This window comes from Leptosomus discolor, chromosome Z (assembly GCF_034619465.1).
Source record: "Leptosomus discolor isolate bLepDis1 chromosome Z, bLepDis1.hap2, whole genome shotgun sequence".
Lineage (NCBI taxonomy): Eukaryota > Metazoa > Chordata > Aves > Leptosomiformes > Leptosomidae > Leptosomus > Leptosomus discolor.
The window spans coordinates 65,898,297-65,916,193 of record NC_141419.1 but is presented as its reverse complement, the minus strand read 5'-3'; the positions used below and the strand labels follow the sequence as shown (position 1 = coordinate 65,916,193).

General features: G+C 41.6%; 1 protein-coding gene across 1 annotated transcript in view; it reads left to right on the top strand.

Moving 5' to 3' along the window:
* Positions 1 to 17,897, top strand: part of FAM169A (family with sequence similarity 169 member A) — a 37,930-nt gene that overhangs the window by 16,673 nt on the left and 3,360 nt on the right. The window contains exons 3-10 of the mRNA XM_086480199.1: positions 1,111 to 1,210; positions 2,277 to 2,362; positions 3,749 to 3,920; positions 6,179 to 6,358; positions 7,865 to 7,993; positions 8,211 to 8,320; positions 11,674 to 11,725; positions 16,428 to 16,566. Coding sequence (XP_086336325.1) covers positions 1,111 to 1,210; positions 2,277 to 2,362; positions 3,749 to 3,920; positions 6,179 to 6,358; positions 7,865 to 7,993; positions 8,211 to 8,320; positions 11,674 to 11,725; positions 16,428 to 16,566 — 968 coding nt within the window. The remainder of the gene's footprint in view (positions 1 to 1,110; positions 1,211 to 2,276; positions 2,363 to 3,748; positions 3,921 to 6,178; positions 6,359 to 7,864; positions 7,994 to 8,210; positions 8,321 to 11,673; positions 11,726 to 16,427; positions 16,567 to 17,897) is intronic.

Here is a 17,897-nt window from a genome sequence, read left to right as displayed (position 1 = left end):
CTAACTGGCTCTTCTGGTGTCTCAGTCCTGCAGTATGCTTCATGGTTGGCTTAAATTCTTGATCAGCAAATTTTGCTAATCTCAGAAGTGATTCTTTTCTTTTTATCTGAAATACTGCCTCCTGTTGTTGAGTATTCTAGTAGAAACTGGCTGTGACACTTTGTTTTAAACACTTACCCATTGTGTGGTAAGTTGGTCATTGTTGATTCTGTCTAGATGAACATTTATATTGGAACTAGTATCAATAAAAGCAGTGTTAATGAAAAGGATTCTCTGTGGGAACAAAAGGTCAGTGCTGCAGATTCCTTGGCAGAAGCAAAGTCTAGAGTATTTTCCTGCATTTCTGCAGGTGCTGTATATATGCCTAAATATTTGTTTGTATTAACATCCTTGTTTGTGGCATAGCATATCCTAGTCTTCTTAAATTGGGTAAGCAAGTCTATTTACCACACCGTTAATGTCTGTCTAGTTTTTGTGCATTGATTAAATATTGAAAACATGAGAATTTAAGTATCAAAATGCATTTCCACAGAAGTACTCAGATCCTCAAAGGTGGGTTGATTTGACCCCTCTGATGTTGTTCCTGAGGGGAAATAAAGAAGTTAACTTTGGAATTTCTAAAATGTGTGCAATTTAAGGGAAAAAAACCCTTTTGAATTCAGCCTTCCCACTGTAGCATGTTAAGGCTTATGTTAACAAACAGCAGTTTTGCTGTGCCAGTTTGTTTCTGCGCTTGACTGCCTGCCTCGTTCTTCTGTTGGCTTTGACAGCTTGTATAGCTCAGATGGTTGAAGAGAACATACTGCTGGCTCTTTGTGCAACTTCAATTGTGCACATAAATGCAAACTGCTGACAGCAGAGAGCTGTACCAGTATAAATTACTGTTGCTAAATCTGCCAGAGCTTGAGAGTCAGAACTCTTTATAATGTAGTCTGTCTTTAGAAAGAAGTGTCTAAAGTAAGGGACAGGGTCTGGTGCTTGTCCTTTACAGTTAACTGTTAAGCACTTGGTTTTCAACATTTGTCTTGCTTGCCCTGCTAAACACGCTCTGTATATTTTACTGATGTTTTTAGCAAGAGTCTCTTGAAGTATTGTACACTCTTGTTTCAGATTCCTATTAGACTATCAACTGTGGGCTTCGTTCCTCTGTATGGTGAAGATCTGACACACAAAGTTCTTGCTTTGTTTGCACCGCAGGACTCGCTCACAGGTTTCATTTTCAGATTTTAATCTATGTGTTGCTGTTTCTTTTTCTGTGACAAATGCATGTAACCAGGCCCTTGGTCATTCCATGCTAGTGTAGCTCATAACTTTGCCACCTTTGCATTTGTTGTTCACTGTGTTCTTGTTCCCATACTATTATTTTTGTTGTGGATTCTTATGCAGAAGTGATAGAACTTTGCATGCTAATCAGAGTAGAACTGGACCCATTGAATTCAGAAGATATGTAGCAAAACAACATGGTGCTCGAGTACAACATGATCTCTTGATCTCTTTACACCTCACCTCTCCAAAAGGAATTTATTGAGCGTTCATAGAATCCATTAATTTGCCTATGAGTTTAAGTGCTCTTCTTGAGCAGTGATTGATCAGCATCAAGTGTAAACTTGTCTTTAGCTTTAGGTCCTAACATAGCTCTGGCTAAGATGACATCTTGCTGGTTTTTTGGTTGTGGGTTGTTGTTTTGGTTTTTTCCCTCCCTTCACTTCCAGTTCTCCATGTTTCCTTCTATTTCCATTTAATACCATGTATATTATTGCCAAGTTTACCACAAATGCCCGTAGATCAGACTCTTCTTGATTGCTAATCACATGGCCATCAGCCTTTTTACATTCAACTGAGTTGCTAAAACTTGCACAGTTTCAATATCAATATCCGTTAGCAACCCAAAACTAAAATACATGTAGAATGAGACTCCTTGGGCTTGGCAGGACCAGCTTTTAGTGGAAGGAGGTGCTAGAGCACGGTGATGAAGGATAGTGCTTATGGCTGACAAACTGTTCCTATATGTCATACTGCATAAAATCTGTGTTTGGTTTTACTGTTCTCAGCTTTCAAACAAGTTTTGGACTAGGGAGAATTGCATACAGGGGGGTGCTACAGCACCACATTTGTTGTGCTAGGGTAATAAGAGCTGCATTAATATAGTGCCAACTAGAAGATGCTTAACTTGGTTACTACAGTGTTGTTCCTAATTGTTTAGCACCTTTAATGAATATTTTTCTTTTGGAATGGTGAGAATCACTAACTAATTATTTCCCCTTGTTTCTTTCAAGCTGTAGCCCTGTATCTTGCTCACCGGTGGTGGTCAATTGATGACATTTTGAGAACATCTGTCCATGCTAGACAGGGGCTTCATCAGGTAAAGCGCTCCAGCATTCACCTAGCAATTGTTCTTATCCTTCAAGATAATGGCAAGTAATGGCAAATAGCTAGTGTGTGAGATGTTACGTTTTTTCCATTTAATTCAGAAATAAGTTGGCTGTCTCAAGTCAAAAGCAAGGTCAATGGGAACAGAGGAATAGGTACTAGGGGGAAGGGTGCTTGGTTGTGAAGGTAGAGTCTAGAGCAAGTGTGGCCCTTGAACAGTAGCTTCATATGTAAGCTGTTTAGATATTAATGGTGTTAAGAGTTTTTTATTTACTCTTTAGAACATTTTGTGTCTGGTTGTGTTGAAACGTCTTAGTAGAGTGGTGCATTGTACCATAGAAGTACCTATTGATCTTGTCAGGAGATTAGTAAGTTAAAAATATTGTTGGGAACCTGTTTGATAGAGGTGAGTTGGAGCTGGTGGCTTGCAGTGGCAAAACATGAGGTTTGGGAAAGTAAGTTGTCCGGTATCTGCTTTGTTATACATCATTGACCTTTGTTACCATTACTGACACCTGTGTAGCATCGAGTTTTGTTTTTTTCCAAAACTGGAAGTTTGTATTTTTCCAGGAATGTAATTTATATCTGCTCATGGAATCTGGGCACTCATCTTTGATTTTTGTATTTTTTAATTTACTCCAGAGAATTTGGCATGTAGCCTTGTATTCCATGTGCTTCTTAATGGTAGGAAGATGATTAAATCAGGAAAGCTTTTACAGGTAGGGCAGTTGAGACTCAGGGCATTGGGAAAGGAACATGGTTCTAAGGTAGGATAGTGGTGAACTTAATTTTCGTTATGTAAAAGGAACCCTGCAGGACAGAGAAAAGGATATTGAGTTCCTTGTTTCATGCCACAGAAACTGTTGTAACTGGTTCTTCCACTGCATCATGTCCTGTTTTCTGCCACTCTATCAGCAGTGATTGAGTGTGCCAAGTCCTGCTACCCTGTGAGGCTCATCATGTCTCCTTTGTAGGACTCCAGTTACCTGCTAGCCTGGAAAGGCTGAGGCTGGTGTACTTCTGTTGTGTTCGGTGAATGTTTCTTAAATCCAGAAATAGTTTTAAGTTAAAATCAAAACGTTCCCCCCACCACCCCACTCCCAGCATTTCTCTCAGCTTTTACCCATTGGATTAGGAGTGACGTTGAAGTTGTGAAATATCCTCTGTCTATGGTAGTGCTTTATACTTAACCTATTGCTATGGCTTCTGGGCATCTCCTTGACCTCAAACTGCAGAGCTTCATCCTGCTTTAGCACTTACAGCTTCTCTTGACTCTGTCTGCAGCTATGTTAACTGGCGACTTTGAAAAATAAGGTCCCTGATGTGTGAGTATTAACTAATCCGACCACCATTCTAAAATGTTCTTCTGTTTCGTTAGGTGAATTCTGTTGGAGAGAGGATTGTCCTCTATGTTCTGAATCGAATTGTCTATCGGACGCAAGAAATGGAAAGAAATGAGGTCCCGTTTCTCTGTCATACTATCAATGCCTATGCTAAGATCATGTGGAAAAAAGGAGAGGCTATTGGATTCTATTCAGTTAAACCTACAGGTAAAACACTTGAGTATTGTGGGATTTGCAGGGGTGGAGGGGAGAAGATATGGAGCTTGTTTGAAGAATATTGTATTTAGTAGACTTCACAAGCATTGGAGGCCTAATGAGGTGGTGTTTTCCTGAAATCATAAGAGGTCAGATTGCTGTTAAAATTTCTAGCTTAAATGCTTACATGCTTTAGCAATCTAAGAAAGTTCTTATATTTTTTTCATATTCTACAAAATACATTTAAAGCTGTAGAAATGAGGTATACCTGAAAGTTGTGGTTTTTCTGCAGAACGATTGTTTATGGTTGGATTGGGCTGTGCTTGGGTTTTTGGTGGGGTTTTTTGGGGTTTGTTTTGTTTTGGGTTAACTTAGCTCTAGAATACAGAGGTCCTGTTTATCTGAATATTTGTAGAATCAGGTGTCATTATCAAACATTTTATAGCATGACAGAATAGAAACTTTGCTCACAGGCGTAAGATTGAGATATACCTGATGATAACAAAAAGACATCCCCTTTCCTTTCACAGATACATTCCCTTAGAGATAACAATTGACCTGGGAGGTTTATGTTGTTGATGTTACAGACTTTGTGTCATTTTACTCGTTTTCTAAAAAGTTATGATTACCCTTTACTTATTTTGGGATTTATTGTGGTTTTGATTTTTTTGCTGAGTAAAATTTAGTATTTGGGTAGGCTGATTAGCGCATTGATAGCACTTTGTAGGTTATCAATATTTGGATCAAGGAGAAACAGTCTGACATGTTTGTTTTGTCTCTAAAGGGCGTTAACTAATTTAGGATTAATGATGATACTGGAGGCTTGCTAGAGACTCCCCCCATCTAACATACATATATGCCTTTGCAAACTGTTAAAATAATAAACTGTCTGGATCACTGACCTATTGGTGGTCTGGCAATCAAGACAGGAAAGCAATCAGCTAATTTGTTATCTTCTTGTGGTTTTTTTTTTTTTTTTTTTAAGAAATTATGCATTGCATAACTTGTGTAAGTCTCAGCATTATTTTCAATGTCAAAATTGCTGTAGGGTGGTGGTTGCAAAATATTCCCATTGCAGTGGTGTTTGTTGTGGCCTTATAAAGCTGGAAGTCAGAGTAATGGTTCTATTTTTAGTCTAGAATGGGGGCACTTTGTGGCACTGAAGTTTTATTGTACTCATGCTTGCTTATTGTTTCTCATGATACCCTCTTGTTTACTTGTCCTGAGTTAGCAAACACTGAAGGCTAGTATTTCTAGGCATTGTCAATATTTCACCCATGTTTGATTGTGTGCTGTATCCTCTGAATGAAGTCTGTGTGGAGAAAGACTGCTCTAGAAAGAGTGGTGGAGCTTGATGGGTATCCCAAAGGGTACCAAAGTAACGTAGACTCTCTGCCCACATTTTGCTTGCTTGGAAAATGAAGGTAAGTATGTTCGTTGGTCGCAAAAGTATAAGATTGGAAAGGCTAACTATGTTGTATAGATAACTGTGTGCTTCTTTGGCCTTGTTAGAGGAAGAGGCAATTTTTTGGCAGAGTTCACACTGACTTAAAAAATGAGGGCCTGAAAATGGATTGAGTGGTTGATGGGCTATCTTAATGCCATTATATGGTATCCCTTTGTCACCACTGAGTCCAAAGCTACCATTTGAATCATCTGATACTGAAGTACCTATGTGTTGGGACAGTCTGTTTCATCTTTGTTTTTATGGATGTATTGTTTATGGGAGAATTCCAATGTCAAGTGTCACAGGTTTTTTTTTGTGGTTTCATTTAAAAATTTGGAATTATTGTTTCAGTCTTTAAACAAGAACTGAATTATAGTTTTTGTATTTGTCCTGGGGAGTGAAGTAATTACATAAAAGTGCAATTCAAGAATTTTATTGTCTCCTTTCTTCTCCTCCCTCTTTCAGCTTCACTTTTAGTGTAGTTATCCTATAGAATTGTATAATGAGATTTCAAAGTGAGCCTTTCTTCTTTCTCTGCTATTTTCTGGTACTACTGGCTTTTTCTAATGTATTAATCTATTGATATATCTTGGCAACATTATGATGATTGCCCAAAGAGCCAATAAGTGGCTTATAGCAATTATTTATTTTTAATTAACATTATAAATTATTTTTGTAACTTTTAATATAATTTTGTATGATTTGCAATTATACAGTTTGGCACCATTTTTATAAGATATAAAAAAGTGTTTATTTGAATATACCAAAATCCATACTGCAGCTGAGGTACTGATGGATACTTTTCCCCCTCCTGTTATTTCAGGAAGTGTTTGTAGCTCTTACCATGGTCAGAAGTATAAGCTGCCAGTGATAGACACAATGTTTGTAAGAAAGAAACATCGTGGAAAAGACTGTGGGCTAATGATGTTGGAAGACTTTGTGGATTCTTTTTCTGAAGATTATCTTGGCCTAAGATACCCACTGTCACCCTTTGTGTACACAGGCAAGCTCTTTAATTTATCCTTCTGATCTTCTTTTTTTCTCTCTTTGTCTCCAAATGAGTGCTGTTATTCAAGCTCCATGTTTATAGCTGCATCCTCAGTTTCTGAATTAAATGTTCTTATCTTCAGTGAAGGCTAAAAATCCTGATTTGTTTTAAGATGGTGAAGGGGTTCATGATTAGATTTTTAATCCTCTACAAGAGATTAGGTTATTGGACCTCTGTTGGCTTTCTGCTACTGTGAAGATTACCACTGTGTTGCCTGCCAAGCCTCTAGAATGGGCTGAGGTGTTTTTGTATGTGATCTAATGTCTGTCTTTGTAGCACCTTCTTCTTGCTCACACTTAAGCCTCACAAGGTCATTTAATTCATACTTTCTCAGAACTTCTGGTTAAATGGACATACTAGGGTATGTTTTAACTTGGGTATAGGAAGGCACAGTTCTAATGTCCAAGGAAAACACCTGTGGCTCTTCCATTAGCAACCAAAGAGCGTTATGTCGTGTGGGAAATGACACGCATTCTGGAAACGATGTTGACTAGGGCTGTGTTCAGGCAAGAAGAACGTTTTCTTTGTCCAGTTTCTCAAGGCTTGTCCTACTCTTAGGTCATCTGCCTTTTATGAACATTTTCATCTGACCGCCTTAGCCACTAGAAATTTTCTGCTTTTCCAAGTACTACTGTCTGGTTTTGGATCTGTCTAGACCTGGTTTGTTAGGCTTCAACCTGCAAACTGTCTTGAGCAGGATTTAATGACTAATCCATTTCCCTGGACAAGGAGTGATGTGGCAGGGATCTCGTCTGCAGAGAATATGCATCAATAGCGAATCAGGTGAAAAATGGCAGTTCTCCTAGTAGCTCCTTTGTATGATTTGCAATTATACAGTTTGGCACCATTTTTATAAGATATAAAAAAGTGTACAGAATAATGTCAAAGCATGTCTCTCCACATATATGTTTAATATGTGTATTGGGAGGAAAGAGGTGGAGGGACGGCAGAGAAGAAGGTATTCCAGAAGTGAACAGTGAGTGGATGAGAAACCATGCAATGGTGTAAGCATTCCCAAAGACTGCTTTTCACGAGTGCCTATAATAACATGTGGTGACAAAAATGACTTGACTGTATCCTCTGCCTAAGAGTTCTTCCATCCTGGATTGGGCCTTGTGATTGATAGGGACAGTGACCAGTGAAGTTCTAAAACTCTCAAGTGAGTGCTTAGAGAATAAGAAAATCCTGTCTTTCTTTGTTTGCAGCTTAAGATAATAATGGAAAGTGTTTAAACCTGAAGAAAGAATTTATTGAGAAGGATGAGCAGGATAAAGCATGTTTATTTTATTATTATTGTGTTTATTTCAAACTCTACTGTTTTGTTGAACAGTTTTTTCTGTGGTGGTTTACATGTACAATGGAAGGTTGCAAATTAATTTGATTTCGGATAAATTTTAAAGACTGAGGTACAGTTGAGTATATAGTATATATAATTCAGTGCTTTTTCTTACGTTTGTTCAGCTTGTGAGCAGTATCTTGAGAAGTACCCTGGGGATCAGGACCTTTTGTGGGAAGTGCAGGGAGCAGGACATTGGTTCCAGAGAAGATCTATTATGTCTATATGGCAAATGGAGCAGTGCAAAATTGCAGGTACAAATGCTTCGTTTTGTTGTTTTCTGACACTTTGTAAAAGTTGAACAAACACTGTACAAGTACAACAGTGATAGCTGTCAACACTGCCCATGGAAACTAGCAGAAAGACTTTTATTTGTCCTGAGATCTGTGAGATCGTATTTGGAATGGTTAACTGTTATGTAAAGGTACTATAATTTTCTGTTTCCCTGTTTCATCTTTTAAATCTTAACAGAGGCCTCACAGAAAGAAAATAAGAGTGTCAAGGCTGAGGATCATTTTCATCAGTCTGCAGCAGTGTCTGAAGGAAGCGGACAGAAGACTGAGTTAGAAACAAAGCTAAGTGTGGGTACAGAGACTGGTATCTCTCAAGTGCTTTGTTACTAAAAAGTGAAGCATGAGAAATGCTTTTTGTCCATCTCATAATTGAATTGTCTCAAGTCCATACTATATATAAAAGACAAATGCTTCTGTTACTTTTTTGTAATATCCACATATTATGCTTTCCAATGATGTAACATTGATGACTAAGCTGGGGTTAAAAATACCTTTTTTGTTTTTTGTCTTACAGGAGGGGGTGTGATGTCTCCGTGAATGTAGAGGGTCTGTGCCACAGCTATCAGGGTCTATAGTTTGAGCTATTTGCTAGCAGATTAGAGAAGGGAGAGTATTTCAACTGGTTCTGAGATTAAACTGTCTAGAAAGGCTGTTGAACAGTAGAGTCATCTTAAGAGTGGAGAGGATGAGGAAAAGTCTTTGTAGAAGTGCATGTTCACGTCACAGTTCACTACAATAGGAATTGTTTAGTTTGCATTCAGAGTTACTCATTATCTATATAGGACTGCAGCTTTCTTTACGTGTATTTGAAATATCAGTGTAGATTTCAGCTACGTATGGATATGTGTTTGTAAATATATTTGTGTCTTAGAGGAACAGCTTCTTAATATTTGATCTCATTTGTGTTCTGAGGCCACACAGAATATACTTGAGAATAACTTGCTGTGCCCAATACATTGAGCACAGATTTGTGTGCTTCAGGACTGTCTGTAGTGTTGGCATGACCGTGCCCTCATAGAAGTCAGTGCTCTAATTAAAAAGAGGAAATAATGGCTGAATTGATACATTTCAAGTCTAAAGTTTAAATATTAATAGCTGAGAGTAAGTCAAATGTCTTTCCTAGTTGACAAAATTAGCATTTCCCAAAGCAAAACTGACAGCGAAGTAGTAATGGTTTTGGTGTCTAAATGACCAGAAGCAGCAACTCTAGCATCATCACTGAGTTCTAGGTTCGGATCCTAATAATGATCGTATCAGCAAAATTATCTAAAAAACCGCATGTTTCGGTTGGAGAGCTGTATGGATATACTTGGAGAAAATAGCAGAGGGATAGTAGTTCTTAGTGTCCCAACTCCTCATAGCTTGATAGGATTACTGGCAGCTCTCTTCTTGGCACCTGCACTATCTATAGGCAGTTCTACAGTGCTTTGAAAACTGTTGGACCACCAAACAAAATAAATTACCTACCTTCCCCCAAACCAGGAAAAAACATTCCCTAACTTCCGTTTTCACCTTTCATGGAGTGCTCCCTATTTTGTGTGTTTTGATGCTAGAATAATTTGTCATTAGTCTACAAATGATTATGTATTCAAAACTCACGTGAAACTATTTCAAGCAGCGAATGTAGATATGGCCACTTTTTGCTGTCCTCCTTGGGGTAGTACTGGACGTGAGGCTGGAAAGGTGGCGGGACACCTGAGTGCTGGTTCTTGCCAGTTCTAGATGACTTCCAGCAGCTAAGAAAGAGTAATGTGTATAACTTTGTTTTAATATGTGCAACTTGTAGCCACTTCATCTGTGCTTGACCACCGAGTCCTTGGCTAACTTGCAGGAAAAAATGGAAGTATTGGGATGGTGGGGAGGAACAAGAGGCAAAATTGCTCTAGGGAAAGAGAACTCTGAAAGTCTTTTGTGCTGACTGTGCATGTAACTTCCATTACTGCTGAATCACTATCGTGGTTTAACCCTGGCTGGCAACTAAGCAGCACACAGCTGTTCCCTCATTGTCCCCTGGTGGGATGGGGGAGAGACTTGGAAATGTAAGAGTGAGAAAACTTGTGAGTTGAGATAAAGACAGTTTAATGGATAAAGCAAAAGCTGTGCACGCAAGCAGAGCAAAACAAGGAATTCATTCACCACTTCCCATTGGCAGGCAGGTATTCAGCCATCTCCAGGACAGCAGGGCTCCATCACGTGTAATGGTTACTTGGGAAGACAAACACCATCACTCCAAACATCCCCCCCTTCTTCTTCCCTCAGATTTATTTGCTGAGCATGATGTCATATGGTATGGAATATGCCTGTGGTCAGCTGGGGTCAGCTGTCCTAGCTGTGTCCCCTCCCAACTGCTTGTTCCCCCCCAGCCTCGTTGCTGGTGGAGTGGGGTGAGAAGCAGAAAAGGTGTGGACTCTATGTAACACACTGCTCAGCAATAGTGTAAACGTCCTTGTGTTAACAACGCTGTTTTCATCACAAATCCAAAATACAGACCCATACCGGCTACTATTGTTGTCCCACAAGTGGGGTCTGGTACCCGCTGTGCAAAATGCCAATATACACACAGAGTCAAGGTATTTTATTTCATTGATGCGCATCAATGGTGTCCCAAGTCAGCACACCTGGCCTCAGTTTCCCACAATTATACACTTAACTAATACATATTCATCACTATTCCCTTTGATTGGTTCTTCTTCCTCACTTCTGATGCAAACTAGTGCACAGTCTCCGCTGCCGCCTTCTGTTGTCCTTTTTGAGTAGCTGGTATAACTTGGATAGGTGGTCAAGTAGTCGGTGGTCGCTATCTCCCCTTGCCAGAATTACCTTTTGCCTACTTATTCTCTAATCTTGGCAGTCTAGAGCAGTCTTCATGGTTTGCTGGCCAAACCACAATCCATCACCCTTTCTGACAGAGCCACATTATCTAATATCTAGTTCCTAAATCTAGTCTTGAATCATATCTAGTTACTGTTTCAACAAAATTGGATCAAGACCATACAAAGGACTCTTAGCAGCTTCCCGGTTGCTTCAATCACATTTTACATTTTTTTAATATCAATGACAACACTATGGAGAAAATTAACTCTATCCCAGCCAAAATCAGCACAACACTAAGTTCTGTTTTTTCTTATGTCTTTCTTTGTATGGGCTGCTGTATTCTGTTGCATGCCATGATAAAAATAGGACTACAAAATAGAATGCAAATATAAAACCAAACTTGCCTGTTAAACTTTGTTAGCTACTGTAGTATAGTCCCTTGGGTTTATACAGAAAGGGGAAACAGCCAAAAAAAGACTTCAGTATTTAATTATGTGGACACCTGTTATAAACAGAATAGTTAGGAAAAAACTAGGTGGTGTGTTTATAATGACAGGTTGCTTTTAAGTCTTGTCTTCTATTTTGAGGCTAGAAATAACATTCAAAAAAAAATATTCATCCTTGTGATAAAGATAATTTAAAAAAAAAAATTTGTTGAGAGATAAGATACATACATGCAAGTATCTTAAATTAAGAATGGTTGTAGCTAGTTTTCTATAGGCTCATTACTATGAAATAGTGCTTTCAAAAGATAGCTGGGGAGCTGTAGTTATTTCAATCATTGCAAATTTTTTTGGAATAACATTAACTTTGCTTTTGCTTCACAGACTGACTCTCAAAGTAAAGAGTTGATAGATGAACAAGCAAGCACATCTGAAGGTAAAAATAACCTTGATGATCAGTGTTGTGATTACTGTGGATTAATAGGTCAGCAGGCTCTTTTACTGCTTTCAATCTTAGCGTATTTATCTGCAAAGCATATGAAATAAATGTGCCTTCCTCTAAGGTGGTGAGGCTCAACTCACGAACCTTTTAGAGGACTTTGGATAAACTTGTTACAAGTTGTGTATTTGCTCAACCCCCTTCCTGAATGGGGAATAAGCAGGAGGTCTGTGTGCGGTTGCAGGGCCGTGAGGCAAAAGCCCAGCTAGAACTCAGGCTGGCCACTGGTGTGAGAGACAACAAAATATGTTTCTAAAAATACATTAACAACAGAGAGCCAAGGAGAATTTCCATCCTCTATTGGATGTGGAGGGGAACATTGTCACCAAGGATGAGGGAAAGGCTGAGGTACTTAATGCCTTCTTTGCCTTAGTCTTTAATAGGCAGACAAGCAATCTGCAAGGTAATCAGACCCCTGAGATGGAAGATGGGGTCCAAGAGCAGAATAAACCCCTCATAATTCAGGAGGAAGCAGTTAAAGACCTGCTTTGCCACATCCACAAGTCTGTGGGGCCAGATGGGATCCACCTGAGAGTACTGAGGGAGCTGGCAAAGGAGCTGGCCAAACCACTGTCATTTATCAGCAGTCCTGGTAACAGGGGAGATCCCAGATGACTGGAGGCTTGCCAATGTGATGCCCATCTACAAGAAGGGCTGGAAGGAGGATCTGGGGAACTACAGGCCAGTCTGCCTGACCTCGGTGCCAGGGAAGGTTATGGAGCGGTTCATCTTGAGGGTGCTCACGTGGCATGTGTAGGACAACCAGGGGACTCAAGCCCAGCCAGCATGGGTTCATGAAGGGCAGATCCTGCTTAACCAACCTGATCTCCTATGATCAGGTGACCTGCCTAGTCAATGCGGGGAAGGCTGTGGATGTCATCACCATGGACTTCAGTAAAGCCTTGACACCATCTCCCACAGCATTCTTCTAGGAAAGCTGGTGGCTCATGGCCTAGACAGGTGCACTCTAAGCTGGGTTAAAAACTAGCTGGACAGCTGAGCAGAGAGAATGGTGGTGAACGGAGTTCAATCCAGCTGGTGGCCGGTTACAAGTGGTGTCCCCCAGGGCTCAGTATTGGGACCGGTCTTGTTTAACGTCTTTATCAATGATCTGGATGAGGGGATTGAGTTTAGAAGTAGTGTGGCCAGCAGGAGCAGGGAAGTGATTGTGCCCCTGTACTTGGCACTGGTGAGGCTGCAGCTCGAATACTGTGTGCGGTTTTGGGCCCCTCACTACAGGAAAGACACTGAGGTGCTGGAGTGTGTCCAGAGAAGGGCAATAAAACTGTTAAGGGGTCTGGAGAACAGGTCTGATGAGGAGCGGCTGAGGAAACTGGGGCTGTTCAGCCTGGAGAAGAAGAGGCTGAGGGAAGACCTTATTGCTTTCTACAACTACCTGAAAGGAGGTTGTAGTGAGGTGGGGGTCAGTCTCTTCTCCCAGGTAACAAGCAATAGGACAAGAAGAAATGGCCTCAGGTTGCTCCAGGGGAGGTTTAGATTGGACATTAGGAAAAATTTCTGTACTGAAAGAGTGGTCAAACATTGGAACAGGCTGCCCAGGGAAGTGGTGGAGTCACCGTCCCTGGAGGTGGTCAAAAAATATGTAGATGTAGCATCTGTAGACGTGGTTTAGTGGGCATGGTGGTTATTAGGCCAATGGTTGGACTTGATAATCTTAGAGGTCTCTTCCAACCTAATGGTTGTATGATCTCATTGTGATTACTGAGACATGGTGGGACAGCTTGGATGATTGGAATGCTGTCATGCATGGCAATGTAATCTTTAGGAAAGACAGGCTAACTAAGTGAGGTGGGGGAGTTGCTCTTTATGTGAGAGCACCTGGAGTGTATTGAGCTCTGCCTATGGAGGGATGATGAGCGAGTTGAGATCTTATGGGTGAGAATTAGGGGGCAGGCTAATATGGGAGACATTGTTGTGGGCATTTACTATAGGCCACTTCATCAGGATGAGGAGGTAGATGAAGCTTTCTACAGACAGCTGGAAGCATGCTGGCTTACACTCACAGGCCTGGGTTCTCATGGGGGACTTCAACCACCCTGATATTTGCTGGGAAAGCAACACAGCCAAGCACCCACTGTCCAAGAAGTTCCTGTAAGACACTGATGGTAGCTCTTTGACTCGGATGGTGGAGGAACCAATGAGGAGAGGTGTGCTGCTGGACCTTGTACTAACAAACAAAGAAGGACTGGTCAGGGATGTGAAGGCTGGGGGCAGCCTTGGCTGTAGTGACCACAAGATGGTGGAGTTCAGGATCCTGCTTGGAAAAAGCAGGACAATCAGTAGGACTGCAGCCTTGGACTTCAGGAGAGCTAACTTTGGCAACTTCAAAGACCTACTTGGAGGAATCCCATGGGCTAGGGTTCTAGGAGGTAGGGGGGCCCAAGAGAGCTTGTTGCTCTTCAAGCACCACTTCCTCCAAGACCAAAACTGATGCATCTATGTGAGGAAGAAAGCGAGGCAGAAGGCCTGCTTGGATGAGCAAGGATCTTCTGAAAACACTCAAAGGGAAGAAGGAAGTTTATATGTGGAAAAAGGGACTGGCCACTTGGGAGGAGTATAGGAATATTGTGAGAGTATGCAGGGATGCAACGAGGAAGGCTAAGGTCATTTGGGATTAAGTCTGGCTAGAGATGTCAAAGACTTTTGATTTGAAGAGATTTTTTTTTTGAATTGAATTGAAGAGATTCTTCAAATACTTGAGTAGCACAAAGAAGACCAGGGAGAATACAGACCCCCTGCTGAATGAGGCAGGTGCCCTGGTGATGGAAGATACTGAGAAGCCAGAGTTACTGGATGCCTTCTTTGCCTCAGTCTTTACTGCTAAGGCTGGCCCTCAGGAATCCCAGACCTTGAAGGTAAGAGAGGAAGTCTGGAGGAAGGAAGACTGCCCCTTGGTCAAGGAGGATGGGGTTAGGGATCTCGTACCCTGACTGGACACTCACAAATCCATGGGCCCTGATGGGATGCACCCATGCGTGCTAAGGGAGCTGGCAGATGCTATTGCTAGGCCACTCTCCATCCTCTGTGAAAGGTCATGGAGGACAGGAGAGGTGCCTGAGGACTGGAGGAAAGCCAATGTCACTCCAGTCTTCAAAAAGGACAGGAAAGAGGGCCTAGGAAACTACAGGCCAGTCAGCCTCACCTCTATCCCTGGAAAGGTGGTGGAACAGCTCATTCTGGCTGTTATCTCTAAGCATGTGGAGGAAAAGATCAGGATTAGTCAGCATGGATTCACCAAGGGGAAATCAAGCTTGACCGAGCTGACAGCCTTCTATGGTGGCATGACTGGCTGGGTGGAAGAGGGGAGAGCAGTGGATATTGTCTGCCTCGACTTTAGGAAGGCTTTTGACACTATCTCCCATCACATCCTCATAGGTAAGCTTAGGAAGTGTGGGATAGACAAGTGGACAGTGAAGTGGATTGAGAACTGGCTGAAGGACAGAGCTCAGAGGGTTATGATCAGTGATGCTGAGTCTGGTTGTAGGCCTGAGGCTAGCGGTGTTCCCCAGGGGTCACTACTAGGTCCAGTCTTATTCAGCATATTCATCAACAACCTGGATGAGGGGACAGAGTGCACCCTCAGCAAGTTTGCTGATGACAAAAACTGGGAGGAGTGGCTGACACACCAGCAGGTTGTGCTGCCATTCAGTGAGACCTGGACAGGCTGGAGAGCTGGGCAGGGAGGAGCCTAAGGAGGTTCAATAAGAGCAAGTGTAAGGTCCCGCACCTGGGGAGGAATAACCCCATGCACCAGTACAGGTTGGGGGTCGACCTGCTGGAGAGCAGCTCTGTGGAGAAAGACCTGGGAGTCCTGGTAGGCATCAAGTTGACCATGAGCCAGCCATGTGCCCTTGTGGTCAAGAAGACCAGTGGTATCCTGGGGTGCATTAAGAAGAGTGTGGCCAGCAGGTCGAGGGAAGTTACCCTCCCCCTCTACTCTGCCCTGGTGAGGCCACATCTGCAGTACTGTGTCCAGTTCTGGGCCCCCCAGTTCAAGAGGGACAGGGAACTACTGGAGAGAGTCCAGTGGAGGGCTACTAAGATGAAGGGGCTGGAGCATCTCTCTTATGAGGAAAAGCTGAGAGACCTGGGGCTCTTTAGGCTGGAGAAGAGAAGGCAGAGAGGGGACCTTATCAACACAAATATCTAAAGGGCAGGTGTCGAGAGGATGGGGCCAGTCTCTTCTCAGTGGTGCCCAGCAACAGGACAAGGGGCAACGGGCACAAACTGGAGCACAGGAAGTTCTGCCTGAACATGAGGAGGAACCTCTTTACTCTGAGGGTGACAGAGCACTGGAACAGGCTGCCCAGGGAGGCTGTGGAGTCTCCTCTGGAGATATTCAAAACCCGTCTGGACATGATTCCGTGCAACCTGCTCTAGGTGAACCTGCTTTAGCGAGGTCCTTTCCAAGTCCTACCATTTTGTGATTCTATGGTAAAGATCTTATGTATGTGTATTCAGAATAAAAGCACCACAATGAAATGCTGTTCTACTTGCACTCCGTTTCTTTAATGAAATATTGGGGGGAAAAATTATATGGAGATCTTAGACTGCATTTGTTCACTTTCATTTGCTGTTCTGTGTTGCATGTTTGTTTTGTTTTGGTTTTTTTCCTAAGACCCTAACACAACTCCTGTTTCAACTTGGATGCGAGGCAGTCATTTAAAACGTCCCAGGATAGGAAAAAAAAGCCAGGAGGCTCCATTTGAAACTTTCCAAGAAGATGAGGAAAATGCTGTTCGTGTGTTAGAAAGCAGGTAGAGGAGCCTGTATTTTACTTATTTCTTATTTTGTTGCTTGGGCAGTCCCAACCTACATCAGTGTCTCACAGGTTGCTGCTTGTGATTTCTTCTGCTTTCTTCCTACTTTACTTGCTTGATTTTAAAATCGCTAAAAATAAAGCTTGATGTGAGAAAGAAAATTGAGACATCACCTGAAGAGTGATTGTACCAAAATGTGGTATCCCTGAAAGCTCAGCAGGTACTGGAAATAACACTAAGAAAACAGTGAGGGCTGAGGGTGTTCTCTTATAACTGAGTCTGCATGAAGGTAAAAACATTGGTATTCATACAGCATAGTTTCTTGTGGTAATGTAACTGGACTTGTATCCACAATGCTACATGTGGTCTTTGGAGATGTGTTCCTTCCTGACCTCTTGTTATGGTGGTGTATTGCAGTAAAATAAAGTCTGACTGTTTAGTTCGGGAGCTGGTTACTGCTTGTCACTTAATAACAAAAGAGTTATAGATAGCCACCCATTTTCAAAGTAAAGCCTTTTGTTTAGACAAATTCTGATTTAAAACCAACAGATCCAAACTTACATCCTGAAAAATAAAAAAGTCATTTCCAGTTTAAAGGATGTTACCCTGTTAACGATTGTCCAGTGGGATGTGAAGAATTGTACTACTTATGTGCCATAACAATTCATATGAGACAGGGCCTGAAGTACTAATTTGCACTGATTTCCATTCAGAAAGCAGAACTGTGGCTATTTTAAACAAATAAAGTAATTGCTCATTCCTCTCCCTTCGTGTGTTCATAGACACACACTGCCCCCACCCCCACCCCTTGTGTGTGTCTCTCCCTCTCTTATTCTCTTCCACATAAACCCACTGCAACCTGAAAAACCTCTTGAAAAACTGAAGGTAACCTAATTATTTTCTAGGAAATCTGTCAAACTTGTTCCATTAGGTTTCTTTTAAACAAAATTAGTTTTGTTGTTGATTTTTTTTTTTTTTTTTTTTCTTCATGTGAAGCTGAGGTCTTCATCTAGATACAGTCTAATTTCTGTATTTAAGTTGTGGAACTGTAGAGATAAGGCACTGCTGTCCTGCACTGTCAGTGCGCTTCCCTGAGCTGGTTCAGACAGGCCAAATGGCATGGTTTGATGCTGCCACAGGTTGAGAAATACTTTGCTCTGTTACTACTACTAATTGGCTAGAGGACTAGCCTGTTCCCGAATTTTGGATTTGGATTTTGCAAAATGAAGTCCATGAGATGCCACTGCTCCTTTGAACAAGATCTGTAACATGGTGTTTGTGAGCAGAACTAAGGGGAATCCTGATGGCAACAGGGCATGATACCATCT